Source organism: Salmo salar, chromosome 04 (assembly GCF_965601325.2).
Source record: "Salmo salar chromosome 04, fSalSal1, whole genome shotgun sequence".
NCBI lineage: Eukaryota > Metazoa > Chordata > Actinopteri > Salmoniformes > Salmonidae > Salmo > Salmo salar.
Window position 1 is genome coordinate 13985535 of NC_138294.1, and position 21513 is coordinate 14007047.

Consider the following 21513-nt stretch of genomic DNA (forward strand, 5'->3'; position numbering starts at 1 on the left):
AACACTTTCTGAATGCACTGTATATACATACACACAATGATGATTCTTACAGTAACAATGCTAATCAGAAGAGCCTTGCATGTAGAGGAAGGATTCTAGTAGAAACAACAGAGGCCCTATCCAGAAACAACCCCTAACTAGCCCCTTCCTATAGGCCCTGGTGGAGATCTGAGAGGATTGGACAGGTTTAAGCAATATGGTGAAATTCCACCTATCAGAGGGCAAGGTGGAGCTATGACTATATTGATTCATCCTATCAAGTCCTCTTAGATCTCTACAAGTGTCTAGAGGGGAAGGGTTGTTTCCGGAAAGGAACAGACACATATTTCCAACTAGCAACAGACCAACCAACATCCCAGCCAGCAGAAGGGTTTACTAGTTAGCTACATACATGATTTCATAAATAATGTTTTAATCAACAAGATTCTCAGCTTTAAAAAAGAAAGTGCATTACACTCCCTCGGTTGTTCCATGGACATATGGGTCAGTTTTTGTACCATTGTCATTATGACATCATCAATATGGGACGGAACAGTGGAATTATTTGGATGTATGCACACAGTTGTTCAGACTCTGTAAATCATGCTGTTTAAACAGTGAAGTAATAAAGATACTCTCTGACCAGTACAATTGAGCGTGACTGGCTACGTCCCAATACACTGGTTTATGTTTCCTCTTCTTCCTTTCCTACAGATCACTAGCTAGATTAAGTGGTTAGAACTGGTTATGAATGTTAATAGCTATAGCTATATATTTTGAAACCTTTTAAAGTCCCCCTCGTTTCAGTTGATATGAATATGGCTGGGATTTTTTCCTGACCAAGTGACCTGACTAGGAAAAACCTCCAGGTCTATAACTAAAGCCTGGTCTGGTCATGTATAGCCTCTCCTAGAAGGAAAGGAAGCCATTGAAGAGTGATGAGACACAGCCTTTGAGCCAGTCGCCTGGTGTGCCTGGGTCCTCCAGGCCAGCAGAGGGAGACAAACACACCTTAAGCTCTGGGGACAACAGACAAAATGGCATCCTATTTTGACCAAAGCCCCATAGGCCCTGGTCAAAAGTAGTGCACTATATAGGGAATAGGGTGCCATTTCAGATACAGAGAGTCAACTTCAACAGGTACGGAACCAGTAGCCCTATGAAATCAAGACTGGAGTGATTCTCATCAATAGTGTCAAAAAACATTATAGTAAAGATTATGTACACCTCACTAACTTTATATTAAATTATTATACTCAGTTCTCTAATCTCACACACACAGGTACGGGGAAATGACTTGCGAACCACTAACATTTCAAAACAGACATCAGGGGACAAACCTTAGTCATTCAGTCACACACACGCTTTCTCTCCCTCTGCCCCCACACACACACACACACACACACACACACACACACACACACACACACACACACACACACAACTTAGAGTGAAGTAATCAGTACAATACGTAAATAAGCTAGGAGAATTGCTTTTCATGCTGTTTCAAAGTTACACAAGCTGTTAAAAACACCCCCACACTGAGAGGATACCTGGATGATAGAAGGTTATGGGAAGAACACTGAGGTTTGAGGGAAGAAGAAGCACCTGTTTGAATTCAATACAAATCTCAAGCACCACCCAGACCACTGACAAAATCATTAGTAGGAATAAAATAGAAAGATTCAGAGTGTAGAAAGTCAGTGAACAAACCAGCGACACACTGCAGTTATCAAATGGCTCTAGGTCAGCAACCAATATATTAAGATCTCACATCAATAACCCACTTCTGGTTTCCTATTCTGCTTCTCCCTCTTACTCCCAAATCAACCACCAGTGTCCCCACGTCCCCACCTCCTCACACACACACACACACACTTCAGGGTAGTAGTAGCAATCATCATCATCAGTTCCTAATAGTAATAAATATTAATAGCGTCAATAAACAGAACCAGTCAAAGTCTCAGTAATGTCACTGGTGTTGATGTTGTTGTTGGTCAGTCAGCCCACTAGGGGGAGCCCTTCCTAAGACTGTGCCTCCGGTAGGGGCAGCCCAGGCACGCAAGGTGTGGTCGGAGGAGCGAGACCGTTCGCCCCACAACAAAGCAGTCCCTTGGTTGCCGTGGCAGCTGAAGGGTCACTGATGGCCCCCCCGTTGAGGTTCCGGTAGGGTCGTCGGGGCGGAACGTGGCGAGGGGTCGGCACCCCCTTCAGGCACACGGATGGAAAGCTCAGACCAATCAGACAGCAGCCCGGACAGGAAATTACCTCATCTTGATCAGGGGTGGGGCCAGCAGAGGGGCCCGGGATTGCGGCGCGGTAGCCGCTAGCCCTCCAGCCAATCGGACGGCCGACGACCACCATCGCTGAGATGTTGTTGTTGCCTAGACGAGGGAGAGGAGGGAGGGAGGGAGGGGCATTGGAGACTGGGTGGCCCCAGCCGTTAGGCTGCAGAAACAGGGAGGAAGAGGACGAGGCTGGATGTGGTAGACGTCTCCCTGGTGTAGGGACTGCACCCTCTAGTGTGTCAGGAGACTTGCTGCAGTCCATTGGCTCCCCCAGAGAACAACCTTCCTCGTCTTCCTCTTCCAGAGGATCCAGAGACACCATGTCCAGCTCCAGAGGCAGCCCTGAATCATCTGATACATCCTCCACCATCCCTCCCTTCTCCTTCCTCCTTTCGTCCTCCACCATCCCTCCCTTCTCCTTCCTCCTTTCATCCTCCACCATCCCTCCCTTCTCCTTCCTCCTTTTATCCTCCACCTCCTCTACCCCCTCCTCTTCCTCCTCTTTCCCCAAGCTTTGCAGGTCGGGGTCCCGGAGGAGGGAGAGGGTTCGCCCCGGCTCGGGGGTGCAAGGAAGGGACTGGCAGCGTCGGGGGGGCCCGCGGAGTAAGAGGTTTCCCCTGAGGGAGGGAGAGGCGCAGGGGTCAGGCTGTTGGGGGAGGGTGAAGGTCAGGGAGATGACAGACTTGCTGGGGGTGTCATAGAGCTTGATGCGGCCCCCGTTCAGGTCCTGCCGCAGGGAGAAGGGGTTGACCCGGGCCGGGGTGCCGAGTGGGGGCGTCGTTGGGGGAAGCATTTCAGACTGGCTCCGTGACAACTGCTGGTCGCCGGGGCGACAGAGGGAACGCCGTCGTCGGTAGGGGCTGATGTGGACGGTGGCGGGTTCTGAGGAGAGACAATCACCCAGAGGGATGGCCGTCTTCCTCTCCTCCTCTCCTCTCTCCATCCCCTCCAGCAAGACCACTATCTCAGAGAATGAGGGACGTATCTTTGCATTCATCTGAGAAAGAGGGAGAAACAGTGAGTGGACCAGGAAGAGTGTAAACAGTGCCTACTTTTTCAAACGTATGGTTGGTTTTAGGTTGTCAATCTGTGCATTTACAGTAAGTATGTACACAGTCATGGATGCATGCAATTATTATGAAGTCAGTCAATCTGTCAGGCTGTCTGTATCTTACATTGCAGCAGAGGACTGCAAGGTTGAGGAATGGTGTTGGACAGTCACCAACCAGGTTCTCAAATGCATCCACGTCTAGGCCAAAGTCCTGCACACACAGAGGATCATCATCATCTTTTAATGTAGCCAACTACCTGTCAATCAGTTTGTCTGACTAGGTTTAAAAAATATACATGTTGTAGTTCTCCATAATATCCACTAGATGGAGATATACAGTATTGTACACTGTGATAGAGTTATGCTCATTAAAGTGGAACTGACAGCATTTTAGCAACATGAAATCTCATTAAAATCTGTTCATATAGACCCCCCAGGAAGAATATGACATATATTTTTTTGAACATTTCTGACAAGCGAGCACTTAGTCATTTTTACATTGTCATACATTCTTAGAATATTTGGGAATTACATACTGTATACTAAGTAAGGCATTTGTGAAAATTCTATAGCAATAAATATAGAGTGGAAAAGCAGCCGTGTGTTTGGACAATTAAGACACTGCAGTAAATAAAACTTTTAAAAAAAATTCTCGTCCATGACCGGAATCTATGCAGTCAGGTGCACCATAGCCAATAAACAACTTCTATAGGGCTTTATGCAAATAGGCCATTTGCCACACTGGCTTGCCATTGTTCACTTTTAACTAACTGGACTGTGTGTTTACAGACAATAGCAACAGCGCGACTTTAGATAATTAAAGCCACAAAATACACCTAAATGGATTTCTGCAAATATGTAAATACCACAGGAGTACTCTTACATTTGGGAACTGTACAGTCCTATTGATTAAACAACCATGAAAATACTATCTCCCTCAGTTATCCACATCAACAAGAACAACAACTAATGTAAGCCAAGAAAGATGAGCCAAAATCGAATGAGGGAACATTAGACAAACCCTCGCAAACTTTTTCAGCTAGTTGACCGTCAAAATTGCTCTGATAAACGATGGGGAATAGTAACTTGCCTGCTCGTCCTTCTGCAGCTTGCCTGCCAATTTGATCAATGTCAAATATATTCCATTGACAAATAGCTACGGGTGCGTTCATAAATTGCCTCCAGTTCGTCAGTGCCACTCTGAGTCGTTCATAAATTCAGAGCGTTGTCAGATTGTCTGTTCGTAAATGTAGACCGCACGATTGACACTGGACACTGGCTGAGGAGTAGGTAGGGTTGATCCGAGTGTTCCTCACAACGGCACCCAAGCTAACTGGCTACAGTTGTCTAAGTTAGCTTGCTAGCTACTTCCAGACAAACATAAGAGAACACCTCACTGACCATTCACTGAAACCGTGCATCCCAAATGGATGGAGGCAGCAAACAATATACTAGGTCAGCAATGATTTACAACCTGATAGCAATATTTTTTTGGACTACCAAGAAATGCATTGTTGAATTATATAAATTAATTGAACTGCATCCATCAATTCTGCCAACAATACCTTAGTGTACGTCATGGAATTATGAGTCAAATAGAACCTCTTTTTAAAACCTCTTATAAAGTTGGTTTTGTAGCATGAGCTGGGAATTTGATATGTTTTACTGATATTATGATTGTCTGTTTGTTTCATATCTGCAAAGTAGTGTAATGAAACAGGCAGGGAGCAGGCCTCGAACCGTCGACCTTCTAGCCCAAAGTCGACTGTGCCCCAAAAGCATGCTCAAGCGGCAGAGTCGATATCCGCGCTTATAAACCCAGGGTCGACTCGTTACAGTAGTGAAAACACTGTCAGTTCCACTTTAAACCTCACATGCAGCTGGAACTGCTGCCCTGTACTGCAGTGATTAAATATCCAAGTCTTCTTCCACTGCAGTTACATGTGATAATGTGCAAAAAGGACAGGGAGGGCACTTCTTTTCTGGGTCAAAGTGGAAAAAAGTGGTGTAGAAAGGGTTGGATTAAGGGTTTACACTGTCAGTTTGTTGTGTGATAGTATTAAAGCCTTGATTTAGGTTTGTGTGATTGTGTAAAAAGGAAACGCATTGGTTAACTGTGTGCCTGTCATACACTGTGGGGTTGGGTGGGTGTGTGTGTGTGTGTGTGTGTGTGTACCTCAGTGCGAGGTAGGAAGTCCGGATCAGCCTCTATCCGGGCGATGATCTCACATAGGATGATTCCATAGGCAAACACATCCACCTAGGGGTCAGAGTCAGCCAATCACATCTGATCAATAACATCTCACTTGAAATATTCACAATAATACACATTGAAATAGTCTGGTCATTTGCTAGCAACATATATATTAACAAGACCCACTAGACACAACCAGAATAACACAGCAGGGACATGGAACAGTTGTCCTTACAGATTGCATTATAGCATAGTATTATTGCATTATATTACTGTGTTTGCTTCGTCTAATTATGCACCCGGACCAGTGAGATAGCAGCCAGGAAACTGTTGGCTACTGTCAAAGATTTGTATAACTTAACTAAGATAAACCACAGCCTGTCGGTTCCAATGGAAACAAATAAGCCATAGTGGGCAGAACAAGCAATGAGGTGGGAAGAGCCAAGCACGAGCTAGCGAGATCCCATTGGCTCGTTCTACCATACATTTGCATATTTTCGTTAGGTAACGCCTACTCTGTAGTGCACGTGTGGAATAAGTCAATTCGCCTTTGCACTCCTAAACAATACAACTCTGGCAAAGGGTAAAGTCTACAAAACTTTGTCCACTCTTTTCGTAACAGATTGTAGTTACAGATTGTAGTTGTGGGAACATAAAAGTATTGAGATCAAATCCAATTTGTAAGTCGCTCTGGATAAGAGAGTCTGCTAAATGACTTAAATGTAAAATGTAAATGTAAATGTTTCCTCTGTGTAAATTAGCAGAATGTCGGCCAAATCCTCTGGGCTTCCTCTCATCACCATATTTGTTAGTGACTGGAAATGCCAACCGGATGCTTCACATTTATACATCCGGTGAAATATCTGTCTCATTGTTCTATCTGTGCTACTGTTAGTACCTTTTCATCATAGACCTCTCCTCTCAGCACCTCCGGGGCCATCCAGTAGGGGGAGCCCACCACGGCCAGAGGCTGCTTATCAGCCCCGTCACTGGAGGAGAGGAAAATAACACATTAATATAGAACACATTTATTTTTCAGGAGAGAAAAACAGAATAGAATGTACAAAGCATTTAACTAACTCATCTAGACCGTATGCTATATGTGCATTCCTGATGGGAATATGGGGAGCCAGTTGTATAGTCCTCCTGTAACCTGGAGGAACTTTCTCACAGCACTAACCTGTTGTCTGGAATCTTCTCACAGCACTAACCTGTAGTCTGGAATCTTCTCACAGCACTAACCTGTAGTCTGGAATCTTCTCACAGCACTAACCTGTAGTCTGGAATCTTCTCACAGCACTAACCTGTAGTCTGGAATCTTCTCACAGCACTAACCTGTAGTCTGGAATCTTCTCACAGCACTAACCTGTAGTCTGGAATCTTCTCACAGCACTAACCTGTAGTCTGGAATCTTCTCACAGCACTAACCTGTAGTCTGGAATCTTCTCACAGCACTAACCTGTAGACTGGAATCTTCTCTGCCAGACCAAAGTCCCCCACTACTGCAGTGAACACACCATTTTCACAGCGCACCAGACAGTTCTATAAGAGAGAGACGAGAGAGAGGGCATATGAGTGTGTGTGAGAGATGAAATGGAGGATTAGTGCAAGATGAAGTGAAGGGAAGTTTTACTGTGTGTCTGTCTGGTCCCCTGTATGCTCCTATCTCCTACCTTGGAGGTGAGGTCTCTGTGGAAGATGCCCTTGCTGTGGAGGTACTGCAGGCCGCAGGCGATGTCCTGAGACAGACCCATCCTCACCGACCACGACAGATACCTGTCACTGTCCAGCAGCTGCTCCAGGTTACCCCCGTTGATGTACTGTAGGTAACCATGACAACAGCACACACACACAGTTCATGAGATTGAGTCCATTCCAGACACACAGATTCTGTGCATGCCTACACATATTACATGATCATTAACCCTACACTAAATGTATGTGGTTCGTGAGCCATTAAACATTTCCATAGGCATTGTAAGCACCTAATATTCTGTAGAGACCTTAGCCTATATTCTTTGCAGGCCTTTGTAGAATTTTATTTAAATGGAACGCAACCCTCATCTTCATTACTTTTTATGGCCCATGCATGCAGCCTATTCTGTTACCATGGACACTATTGTCTCTGGAAGATAAAATGCAAGGACTCCCTCCAGAGAGACAGAATCAGGATGAGTTTACCTCAGTTAGAGCATGGAGCTGGCCCTCGTGTACACACACTCCCAGGAACCTGAGCAGAGAGGGAGAGGGAAAGCATTCAAAATACACTGAAAACATCCAAAATACATCTATACAGCTAAAAACAACTATGTGATTTGAAACCTAGTTTCAATGATTCCAACAATGTATTAAACTTTGAAGAGAGTTTATGTGTCTGTTCTCTGTCTGATAATGGTGGCAGCAGTTTACTAGCTAGTTTTCTGCCTGTCCGTCTTTCCAGATTACATTTTTGTTTTTAGCTAGCCAGCTAATTGACAGCAGTTGTGTTTTTTCCCCTGGGTGGAGCTGTTAAGAGTTGATGCAAGTTCTACCCACAGCAAAGGTAGGCTACTACAGACACAAAACAACCACAAAGATTATAATAACTAAACCCTTCAATCTGTGACAACAACACAGTGCTACTACTAAATGGTCTGAGCGAGGATGACAGGGCAGCTGTGCAATATGCACTGTACATAGCCAAGTGTGTACATTGTGCATGCAGTGTGTGTGTGTGTGTGTGTGTGTGTGTGTGTGTGTGTGTGTGTGTGTGTGTGTGTGTGTGTGTGTGTGTGTGTGTCTAGCTCTAGACATACCCGAGTATATTGGGGTGGCAGAGCCGGTTCATGAGCTGGACCTCCCTGAGCATGTTGGCCTTATTGCTGGCCAGAGTGTTCATCTTTAGGGCCATCACCTGGCCTGTGATCCTGTGCTGCACCTGCAGGGGGAGACAGAGAGCAGCACTGCTTCAGACATCCATAGAGATTATTATTAAAATACAAATATTTAACCTTTATTTAGCTAGATAAGTCAGTTAAGAGCAAATTCTTATTTACAATGGCGGCCTACACCGGCCAAACCCGGGACGACGCTGGGCCAACTGTGAACCGCCCTATGGGACTCCCAATCACGGCCAGTTGTGATACAGCCTACATTCGAACCAGGGTGTCTGTAGTGACGCCTCAAGCACTGAGACCGCTGCGCCACTCGTGAGCCCCAAGTGGCGCAGCTTAGGGTTTGAGGAGAGCAAGCTGATCCTAGATCTGTGCTTAGGGTTTGAGGAGGGCAAGCTGAGATGGGGTGAGAGAGAGGACTGGGTGGTATTCACTAGAGACAACCATGGAGGTGAGAGAGAGGACTGGGTGGTATTCACTAGAGACAACCATGGAGATGAGGTGAGAGAGAGGACTGGGTGGTATTCACTAGAGACAACCATAGAGATGAGGTGAGAGAGAGGACTGGGTGGTTTTCACTAGAGACAACCATAGAGATGAGGTGAGAGAGAGGACTGGGTGGTTTTCACTAGAGACAACCATAGAGATGAAGTGAGAGAGAGGACTGGGTGGTATTCACTAGAGACAACCATAGAGATGAGGTGAGAGAGAGGACTGGGTGGTTTTCACTAGAGACAACCATAGAGATGAGGTGAGAGAGAGGACTGGGTGGTTTTCACTAGAGACAACCATAGAGATGAAGTGAGAGAGAGGACTGGGTGGTATTCACTAGAGACAACCATAGAGATGAGGTGAGAGAGAGGACTGGGTGGTATTAACTAGAGACAACCATAGAGATGAGGTGAGAGGACTGGGTGGTATTAACTAGAGACAACCATGGAGATGAGGTGAGAGAGAGGACTGGGTGGTATTCACTAGAGACAACCATAGAGATGAGGTGAGAGAGAGGACTGGGTGGTATTAACTAGAGACAACCATAGAGATGAGGTGAGAGAGAGGACTGGGTGGTATTCACTAGAGACAACCATAGAGATGAAGTGAGAGAGAGGACTGGGTGGTATTCACTAGAGACAACCATAGTTTCACTAGAAACTAAATGACAGAAAGTGGACCGAAACAGGGAGGGACTAACTTGAACTTGGCATTATGAGCAGTATATGACTAGAAAAGGTGTGCAGCAGTAGTTATATAGGATGAGTCTTGACTAGAATACAGTATATAAAGGGGGTAAAACAGTATGGAAACATTATTAAAGTGACCAATGTAAAGTGACCAGTGCAGTTTGTAAGGTGCAGGGTAGAGTACCGGGTGGTAGCCGGCTAGTAACAGTGACTAAAGTTCAGGGCAGGGTACTGGGCAGAGGCCAGCTAGTAACAGTGACTAAAGTTCAGGGCAGGGTACTGGGCAGAGACCGGCTAGTGGAGATTATTTAACAGTCTGATGGCCTAGCTTTGTTGCACCTGTACTGTTGTCACCTTCTAGATGGAAGCGGGGTGAACAGGCTGAGGTCCTTGATTATGTTCATGGCCTTCCTGTGACACCGGTGCTGTAGATGTCCTGGAGGGCAGGCAGTGTGTCTTCACCACGCTCTCTATGTGAAGGGACAATTTTTTTATGTCTTTAAAAATAAAAAAATAAAATGTAATCGTTTTTTAAATTTATTTTATGGTATCCAAATTGGTAGTTAGTCTTGTCCCATTGCTGCAACTCCCGAACGGACTAAGGAGAGGCGAAGGTCGAGAGCCGTGTGTCCTCCGAAAAACAACCCACGCACTGCTTCTTGACACAACGCTCGCTTAACCCGGAGGCCAGCCGCACCAATGTGTCGGAGGAAACACTGTACACTTGGCGACCGTGTCAGCGTGCATTGCGCCCGGCAAGCCACAGGAATCGATAGTGCGCGATGGGGCAAGAACATCCCTGCCGGCCAAACCTTCCCCTATCCCGGACGACAATGGGCCAAATGGGTCTCCCGGTCGCAGCCAGCAGCTACAGAGCCTGGACTCTAACCAGGATCTCTTGTGGCACAGTTAGCACTGCGATGCAGTGCCTTAGACCACTGCACCACTCGGGAGGCCAAGGGACCATTTTTAAGGTTGTCAGTGATGTGCACGCCGAGGAAATTTAAGCTTTTGCCCCTCTCCACTGTAGCCCCGTCGATGTGGATGGGGGCGTGCTCACTCTGCTGTCTCCTCAGCGTTTTGTTGACGTTGAGGGAGAGGTTATTTTCTTGGCACCACTCTGCCAGGGCCCTCACCTCCTTCCTGTAGGCTGTCTCATCATCGTTGGTAATCAGGCTTACCTCTGTAGTGTCGTCAGCAAACTTGATGATTGAGTTGAAGACTTGCATGGCCACGCAGTCATAGGTGAACAGGGAGTACAGAAGGGGGCTGACCAAACACCCCTGTGTGGCCTCCATGTTGAGGATCAGCGTGGCGGAGGGGTTGTAGCTTATCTATACCACTTGGGGTTGGCCTGTCAGGAAGTCCAGGACTCAGTTGCACCGGGAGGGGCTGAGACCCAGGGCCCTCAGCTTAGTGATGAGCTTGGAGGGTACTATGGTATTCTTACATATGGTATTCTTACATACAGTTGAAGTCAGAAGTTTACATACACCTTAGCCAAATACATTTAAACTCAGTTTTTCACGATTCCTGACATTTAATCCTAGTAAAAATTCCCTGTCTTAGGTCAGTTAGGATCACCACTTTATTTTAAGAATGTGAAATGTCAGAATAATAGCAGAGAGAAATATTTATTTAAGCTTTTATATCTTTCATCACATTCCCAGTGGGTCAGAAGTTTACATACACTCAATTAGTATTTGTTAGCATTGCCTTTAAAAATTTTAACGTGGGTCAAACATTTCAGGTAGCCTTCCACAACCTTCCCACAATAAGTTGGGTGAAATTTGGCCCATTCCTCCTGACAGAGCTGGTGTAACCGAGTCAGGTTTGTAGGCCTCCTCGCTCGCACATACTTTTTCAGTTCTGCCCACAAATTTTCTATAAGATTGAGGTCAGGGCTTTGTGATGGCCACTCCAATACCTTGACATTGTTGTCCTTAAGCCATTTTCCCACAACTTTGGAATTATGCTTGGGGTCATTGTCCATTTGGAAGACCCATTTGCAACCAAGCTTTAACTTAGGTTTAGGGTTACAGTTACAGGCTAAGGTTCTGGAAAATAGGATTGTGAATGGAAATTAATTTTAGGTCCCCGTGAGGATAGAAGAACATATCGTGTGTGTGTGTATTTAATAGCCGCTCCGCACTAATAGGCTTTCTGGATTTCCCATCACCCCTCTTGATCTACACAAATCCAGGGTACCGTCACTGTGACATCACAACATAGACAAGACAGTCTCAGCCTCTTAAATCACACACACACACAGACTACAGTATACACACAGACTACAGTATACACACACAGACTACAGTATACACACCCCCTCCAAACACACACCCTCAAACACTTTCAAGCAATACCACACCAGTCAACTCTTAAAATGTAAACCAATATGACGTGGGACTAAAACACTGGCTGTAAAACTATTTCCATTGCAAAGACCAATGCAAAACACTGTCAGCTTTAGTATCATTGACCTGTATTCTAATCAATCAGGATCATGTAGGGTGAATGAGGCAAGAACAGGATGTTGACAAGCTAATCAAATGATTTGTGAATATTAACTATTGACGGCATGAGCGTTGTGTCATTGATCGAGAGAGAGAGATGGGGATTAAATCTGGGGCCTAATTTACATGAAGCCACTCCTGTGACACATATGTCTAGTGAACAGAATCAGGTCTAGTGAACAGCATTAAACATAGTATTCCTCCCAAATATCACACCATTCCAATCCCTGTATAGTGCACTACTTCCTGCTGAAAGAAATCAACGAACACAAAATGCTAATCCACCAATACTGTTTCCACTGCCGCTTTCCAATTGAGCCTCAGGGAAAAACTAAAGGGACGTGGCTGACCAGCAAACCAATGTTGATTGGTTAAAATGAAGGTTAAGATAGGGTTAGGGTTAAGTGTTTGGTTAAGGTTAGGAATAACATTCAGATATTGGCTAGTTGGGCTGTCAATGGGATGTTGGTCAGAGAAGTCCCTCTGCCTCTCTAGCATGCCTCAGTGGAGGGCGTAAACATTTGAAAGAGCCAATCGTGTCAGCCTTGGCATATTTGAATTCTATTGTCGTTGATGTCTGTTATCAGGAAGTTGCCCCACACCATGCATGAGGTCATAATATATATTTAACCTTTTAAATGTTTCATCTCCAAGTTCAGTTTTATGACTAACTGAATAAACAATTCCCACTCTGACAGCATGATGATAACACCCTTCAGAAGCAAAGTACAACCTTAACATACTGGGAGGCACACACACACACACACACACACACACACACACACACACACACACACACACACACACACACACACACACACACACACACACACACACACACGTAGAAAATAAAACACCCCCAGTTCCACCCATAGGGGATGTGACTAACTTATAGAGGAAGGAAATCAAGGCTCTGATCCAAGACAAACTGAAGTGTGCAAACAAATGAAAGGTTGGACTGTATTTGCAGACCCACCTAACTAGGAAGAGAGAGAGAGCGAGAGAAAGAGAGATAGAGAGGTTCAGAGCTTAGAGAATGAAAAGCTAAAGATCATTAAGCACAATGGAATGTAGAACTGGCCAATATAGAAAACAAATGCTTTCAACAGAGGCAAATAACACACTGGGGCTCAGGAATCTAATGCTTTTAATGCATGGTCATTTGACTGTTCTGCAGGCCTATATCAGGCCTACATCAGCCTACGCAGATTTGTACATTGATGTTGTGTATCAGTAATGTACTGTACCTTGGCCCAGTGGACACATTGATGTTGTGTATCAGTAATGTACTGTACCTTGGCACAGTGGACACATTGACTGTGGGCATTTATACAGCAGCCACTGACCTTGAGGTTTGAAAACAAACACACACACACCACACACACACACACACACGTCCCCACACACTGATGTGCTCACCATCACACCTTCAGTTCACAGTGAAGTTATAGTTTAAATTGAAGATGCACACACTGTAAACACACACACCGTAAACACACCGTAAACACAAACACACAGGCTGTGAGGGCCTGAGAGGTAATCAGCTTAGTGTGAGCAGTGAGCGCGACCTGTTCTCCTGTAATCACACAGTCCTCTCCTCCTCTCTGGCAGGGCACAGTGCCACTGAGACACACACCTCTCTGGCAGGGCACAGTGCCACTGAGACACACACCTCTCTGGCAGGGCACAGTGCCACTGAGACACACACCTCTCTGGCAGGGCACAGTGCCACTGAGACACACACCTCTCTGGCAGGGCAGGGGCACAGTGCCACTGAGACACACACCTCTCTGGCAGGGCACAGTGCCATTGAGACACACACCTCTCTGGCAGGGGCACAATGCCACACACCTCTCTGGCAGGGCACAGTGCCACTGAGACACACACCTCTCTGGCAGGGCAGGGGCACAATGCCACTGAGACACACACCTATCTGGCAGGGCAGGGGCACAATGCCACTGAGACACACACCTCTCTGGCAGGGCAGGGGCACAATGCCACTGAGACACACACCTCTCTGGCAGGGCAGGGGCACAATGCCACTGAGACACACACCTCTCTGGCAGGGCACAGTGCCACTGAGACACACACCTCTCTGGCAGGGCACAGTGCCACTGAGACACACACCTCTCTGGCAGGGCACAGTGCCACTGAGACACACACCTCTCTGGCAGGGCACAGTGCCACTGAGACACACACCTCTCTGGCAGGGCACAGTGCCACTGAGACACACACCTCTCTGGCAGGGCACAGTGCCATTGAGACACACACCTCTCTGGCAGGGGCACAATGCCACACACCTCTCTAGCAGGGCACAGTGCCACTGAGACACACACCTCTCTGGCAGGGCACAGTGCCACTGAGACACACACCTCTCTGGCAGGGCAGGGGCACAATGCCACTGAGACACACACCTCTCTGGCAGGGCACAGTGCCACTGAGACACACACCTCTCTGGCAGGGCAGGGGCACAATGCCACTGAGACACACACCTCTCTGGCAGGGCAGGGGCACAATGCCACTGAGACACACACCTCTCTGGCAGGGGCACAATGCCACACACCTCTCTGGCAGGGCACAGTGCCACTGAGACACACACCTAACTGGCAGGGCAGGGGCACAATGCCACTGAGACACACACCTCTCTGGCAGGGCACAGTGCCACTGAGACACACACCTCTCTGCCAGGAGAGATTCCCACCTCTTTCACCATGTCGAAACCTTTTGTTAGTGTATACTGAACTGGTCACTAAGAAGTAGGCTAGATCCCTGCCCAACAATGGACTAAAGAGAATAACCTTACTCCTTATAGTCCAAGGACCTTACATGTTCTATTTAGAGGGATATTGGCTCTGGCAGCCAAAACAGCCAAATAATCCATCTTAACATGAATCGATTCTCCGTTGTGGTACGATTCTAGAAACATAAAGCTCTCTACTTTCATTTCACATCAACATTATTTCACAAATGCAAAATACACACTTACTGTACACTGTTTTTAACACAGTTGCAGCCGAAAGTATTTTTCAGTGACAACACGTTTGTGGCGTCTGTTTTCCATTTACACTGGTGTTCAGAGACAGCTAATTAGCATAGGCAGTGCACTTGGTCTTCCGTCTGTTTTCGGTAAACAAGAGCTGTACCATGGAGATATGTCCGTGTGGGAACCCTAACCGTAAAAAATGTCACTTTTTTTAGCATAGAAATGTGAGTTATAGATTTGTCACCACATTGAGCGCAAGTCTAAAAAGCGGTAGATATGTTCTATGTGTGCTAATTCTATGCTTCCCGTTCTTAAGTTTCGCTTTTGCATCTTTTACTTTCGGTTTTGAACACCAACTTCAAACAGCTGACTATACAATATTTTTGGTTATTGAAAAGATATTTCACAGCGGTTTGGATGGTACAATGATCTCTATACTCGAGTGCTTTAATGTTCAGACCGAGCCGCACGGTTCTTAAAAGCTGTTGGGGCTAGGGGGCAGTATTTACACCGCCGGATAAAAAAACGTACCCGATTTAATCTGGTTACTACTCCTACCCAGTAACTAGAATATGCATATACTTATTAGATATGGATAGAAAACACCCTAAACTTTCTAAAACTGTTTGAATGGTGTCTGTGAGTATAACAGAACTCATATGGCAGGCAAAAACCTGAGAGATTCCTTTACAGGAAGTGGCCTGTCTGACCATTTATTGGCTTTCTTTGACATCTCTTTCCAAAACAAAGGATCTCTGCGGTAACGTGACACTTCCCACGGCTCCAATAGGCTCTCAGAGCCCGGGAAAAAGCTGAATGTCGTCATTCCAGCCCCAGGCTGAAACACATTATCGCCTTTCTCAAGTGGCCGATCAGGGGACAGTGGGCTTAGGCGCGTGCACTGGCCGCCCCCGTCTTTCTGTTTTTTCCTCTGTTTACCGAAACGCAGATTCCCGGTCGGAATATTATCGCTTTTTTACGAGATAAATTGCATAAAAATTGATTTTAAACAGCGGTTGACATGCTTCGAAGTACGGTAATGGAATATTTAGACATTTTTTGTCACGAATTGCGCCATGCTCGTAACCCTGATTTACCATTTCGGATAGTGTCTAGAACGCACGAACAAAACGCCGCTATTTGGATATAACGATGGATTATTTTGGACCAAACCAACATTTGTTATTGAAGTAGAAGTCCTGGGAGTGCATTCTGACGAAGAACACCAAAGGTAATAACATTTTTGTTATAGTAAATCTGATTTTGGTGAAGGCTAAACTTGCTGGGTGTCTAAATAGCTAGCCCGTGATGGCTGGGCTATGTACTTAGAATATTGCAAAATGTGCTTTCACCAAAAAGCTATTTTAAAATCGGACATATCGAGTGTATAGAGGAGTTCTGTATCTATAATTCTTAAAATAATTGTTATGTTTTTTGTGAACGTTTATCGTGAGTAATTTAGTAAATTGTTAGTAAATTCCCCGGAAGTTTGCGGGGGGTATGCTAGTTCTGAACATCACATGCTAATGTAAAAAGCTGTTTTTTGATATAAATATGAACTTGATTGAACAAAACATGCATGTATTGTATAACATAATGTCCTAGGGTTGTCATCTGATGAAGATCATCAAAAGTTAGTGCTGCATTTAGCTGGGGTTTGGGTTTATGTGACATTATATGCTAGCTTGAAAAATGGGTGTCTGATTATTTCTGGCTGGGTACTCTGCTGACATAATCTAATGTTTTGCTTTCGTTGTAAAGCCTTTTTGAAATCGGACAGTGTGGTTAGATTAACGAGAGTCTTGTCTTTAAATAGCTGTAAAATAGTCATATGTTTGAAAAATTGAAGTAATAGCATTTCTAAGGTATTTGAAAATCGCGCCACAGGATTCAACTGGCTGTTACGTAGGTGGGACGATTTGGTGCCACCTAGCCCAGAGAGGTTAAACTGGTTACTACTCTTGCCCAGAAACGAGAATATGCATAAATATTAGATTTGGATAGAAAACACTCTAAAGTTTCTAAAACTGTTTGAATGGTGTCTGTGAGTATAACAGAACTCATATGGCAGGCCAAAACCTGAGAAGATTCCAGGAAGTGCCCAGTCTGACAATTTGTTGTCCTTCTGTTGCATCTCTATAGAAAATACAGCATCTGTGCTGTAACGTGACACTTTCTAAGGCTCCCATTGGCTCTCTAAAGCCGCCAGAAAGTGGAATGGGGTGTCTGCTGTCTCTGGGCAAAGTACAACAGCTCTGTTTGTGAGTGGTCAGCCTGGGGACAGTGAGACTGAGATGCGCATTCACGAGAATTCTACATTTTTTTCTTTCAGCATTTGAATGAATACAACGTTGCCCGGTTGGAATATTATCGCTATTTTACGAGAAAAAATAGCATAAAAATGGATTAAAACAGCGGTTGACATGCTTCTAAGTACGGTAATGGAATATTTTGAATTTTTTTGTCACGAAATGCGCTCACGCGTCACCCTTCGGATAGTGACCTGAACGCACGAACAAAACGGAGCTATTTGAATATAACTATGGATTATTTGGAACCAAAACAACATTTGTTGTTGAAGTAGAAGTCCTGGGAGTGCATTCTGACGAAGAACAGCAAAGGTAATCCAATTTTTCTAATAGTAATTCTGAGTTTAGTGAGTCCCAAACTTGGTGGGTGTCAAAATAGCTAGCCGTGATGGCCGAGCTATGTACTCAGAATATTGCAAAATGTGCGTTTGCCGAAAAGCTTTTTTAAAATCTGACACCGCGATTGCATAAAGGAGTTCTGTATCTATAATTCTTAAAATAATTGTTATGTATTTTGTGAACGTTTATCATGAGTAATTTAGTAAATACACCAGAGGTTTTCGGTGGGTATGCTAGTTCTGAACATCACATGCTAATGTAAAAAGCTGGTTTTTGATATAAATATGAACTTGATTGAACAAAACATGCATGTATTGTATAACATAATGTCCTAGGAGTGTCATCTGATGAAGATCATCAAAGGTTAGTGCTGCATTTAGCTGTGGTTTTGGTTTTTGTGACATATATGCTTGCTTTGAAAATGGCTGTGTGATTATTTTTGGCAGGGTACTCTCCTGACATAATCTAATGTTTTGCTTTCGCTGTAAAGCCTTTTTGAAATCGGACAATGTGGTTAGATTAACGAGAGTCTTGTCTTTAAAATGGTGTAAAATAGTCATATGTTTGAGAAATTGAAGTTATATCATTTTTGAGGAATTTGTATTTCGCGCCACGCGATTCCACTGGCTGTTAACTAGGGTGGGACGCTTAAACTCCCCCTACAGAAGACGCCTTCCTCCAATTACTTATGTGTAATGTAATGAAACGGAGAGTCATGAGCAAGGACTAACTAGATCCTAGCAGCTGAACTAATGAGATGTGTCTCTCAGGGGGGTCATAGGGTGGTCTGTCATCTATACTGAGAATAACAAGGTTGTGATGTCTGCCGTCAACAGTCCTACACATAATTTCCTGTGTGTGACCTATAGACCTGTATATTATGATGAACCTTGTGTAGCAAGCTCGACTTGAGGAGGTGATGCCCTTGGTCAAAGGTTGGGCACACTACTACTTCCTGTGCCATCAAGGTTCAGACCTCATGGATCATGGCAGAAGTAATAGTATGCTGCACATATATACAAGGAGCCTATACATAGTTTTATAAGCATTGCAATATAATAATATACAGTGATGAATTAACTGGTTTTGTTAATAACTTGCATTGAAGACTCACCTTGAAGACCTCTGAAAAGAACCCTGACCCGATCTTCTCACAGACGAAGTCATCGATGCGCGCCAGGCTGGAAACGGCGCTCCGCAGTGCCCGGTACGACGAGGGCCTGATCCGATTGGGCGCGTGAATACCGTGCAGCAGGGGCTCGGCAGCAACCTCCGCGTCGCTACTTTCGTCGTGCTCCATCACAGCAGCGCTTTCACAGAGAGACACTTGCACGTTTAAACCGCAGTCCGGCATTCACGCGCGGTTCCCATCACCTCGGAATGACAAATGTCCTCCCTCGTGCGAGGGGATTAATTGGTTGTTGAAGCCCCGGTAGAGACCCCGTGTCAGATGTTAAGGTCCTGATAAATCAATCGGGAAAATGAAAAGGCTTTCCCTTCTCCTCACTAGATCAGCATCGCCATCACCTCTTGTCTCCCTCCCTTTCTACTCATTCAGTCCTCATGCGGAATCCAGCGTTCGGTGCGTGAGGAGGCTTGGTTCACTTCGTCATCCCGTTAACGGGTGATGCAGGCACTGAACGGTACTGTCCTCGCTAGTGGAGGAGGGAGGCGGAGGTGCATACAGCCGGTTTCTTCTCCTATAGCCAGCCTATCACAATGTCTCGGTCGATGCAGGCTCGTCCTAGCGGCGACGGAACCTATTGCTGCATGCAGAAAGACCACAGCTGTCACTGTCAGGGAGAGAATGAAGTCGTTTAAGAACAGCTTATTCGTTATAGTTCATCCAAGTCAAAGGGAAAACCTTCAACTATAGTCAGCCATTCCCCCTCTTGTTAATTTTTCTATCGCAATATTTCAGCACCACCTCATTGCAATAGCTTATTCTGAATCTGATAGGCTACAATGCATCAACACTAGCTACATTGTAGCCCTATCATTAATCCCGATCCCACGGGGTGTTTATAGGATCCAATGTTGCTGTCGCTGAGGCAGACGGCCGCTACTAAAGCACCTTGTGTGGCGATAAGCCATGCCCTCAGCTGCTCGCTCCTCTCCACTTGACAAATAGAGCTGGTGAATTAAGCTGACTGACATGAACAGCGAAAATATAAATTGCTGCAAGACAGATCATCAAAACAAAACGAGCTTGATTGCACTTTCCATCAGACACTGTAGTGTTAATAATGGAAGAGCTCGCTCAGAATACAACCTTAAATTCATTACCGGGGGATTTCTGCCTGCATGATTGCTGTAATGGCCGAATAAGCCGGATATCCAACGGTTTACCTGTTTTTGCAAAGCAGTATCGGATGATGTCGGAATTGTGTTTGCTTCTCGGTCAAAACAGTCACAATAAAATAATCGATCGTTACAATAACTGCAGATGGTCTATCAACGGTAAACGTGGATTTAGATCCGTTTCTTGGTCTGATTCCCGGTGCCGTCGATCTCTCCACCATAATAATAATGTTCTCTTGAAGCGCTTCTAAACGAGCTCTCTGATTGGACGAGACTCGGGGCGGGGCCTGAGAGAAAATAACGTGAAGCGGAAGTGTCACTGCTCTTACACTTTTTCTCTTTCTAATATTGTATTATTCTGTTACACGGTGCCACTGATGCTTTTACTGGACACGCTGGAACTTGAAGCAATGGTGCCCCTCGTTGAAAACCCTGATGATGAGCTCAAACTACTGCAGATATTCCAGATGGTCAGGTTAAAGATTCTGGAAATAAATGTTTCTAAGCAAATTCATACTATTTTGACATTAAAGCAAGTAACAGAATTTGCAAGTTCATTTGAATAAAACATTTTATTGCATATTTAACTGTTTGGATGTCAGTGGACATTATCCATTCAAAACAATGCGCTTTTGTATAGCCTGCATTTTTCCTTATTTTGGCACATTAAAACCTTAGGCTACAGGACAAAATAAAAGCACCATAGTTTCCACCAGGATGCAAAACATTAGCTCACTGACCATGACAAATTCCCCCGACCATCCACATCAGTTTGTAATGAGCACATGAAAGTCTGACAGCTCAAAGTGAAAGATAATTCTAATGCCGCGTTCATAACAACTGGGAACTCGGAAAATATACGAGGTCAAATCATCACGTCAGAAAGTCGGAGCTCTAGAATGATTTTTACCCAGTCGGAGCTCGTTTGTTTCCTGAACCAGGTTGGTTTGAACGCACTGAGGTCGGAAGTCTGAGAATTCCGAGTTCCCAGTTGTTTTGAAGGCGGCATAATTCCACGGCCCTGAGTGATGACAGATTCTTATTATGGGACTGGTGTGTGCGTGGTGAATGAGGACATCATTGCGTGATTTCATTCTGAAGCGCAACACTCCAATCTGTGATGATTCAGTCACAGGAACCAACGTTTTCCCTAGCCACCGTGCTTCTGCATCTGCATTGCTTTCCGTTTGGGGTTTTAGGCTGGGTTTCTGTATAGCATTTTGTGACATCGGCTGATGTAAAAAGGGCTTTATAAATACATTTGATTGAGAATACAAACAAAAACTGAATCGACTAGCTCAGGTTCTCCATTTCTCTTTCATTCATAGATCTGAACAGCACACAACCTTTGCAATGACAACCGGACATTCTACGCTATTGATAAAATGTAATTGGAGCATATACACCCCCTGGTGGTCAAATTGAAGAAGACATTGTCAGCAGAAAAGATTAGCCTACATTTCTGAGATTGTGGGTCGGTTTCCCGGATACAGATTAAG

General features: G+C 45.1%; 1 protein-coding gene across 1 annotated transcript; it reads right to left on the reverse strand.

Moving 5' to 3' along the window:
* On the reverse strand, positions 1–20255 carry LOC106602228 (dual specificity testis-specific protein kinase 2). The gene is made up of 10 exons (XM_082974126.1): positions 20063–20255; positions 18828–19506; positions 8308–8429; positions 7694–7742; positions 7186–7332; positions 6972–7054; positions 6411–6501; positions 5495–5578; positions 3443–3529; positions 1–3264 (listed from the first exon to the last, which is right to left on the reverse strand). The coding sequence occupies exons 2-10, from the start codon at positions 19065–19067 to the stop codon at positions 2005–2007; spliced, it is 2163 nt and encodes a 720-aa protein (XP_082830252.1). The 5' UTR covers positions 19068–19506; positions 20063–20255; the 3' UTR covers positions 1–2004.
* Between the last annotated feature and the right edge of the window lie 1258 nt (positions 20256–21513).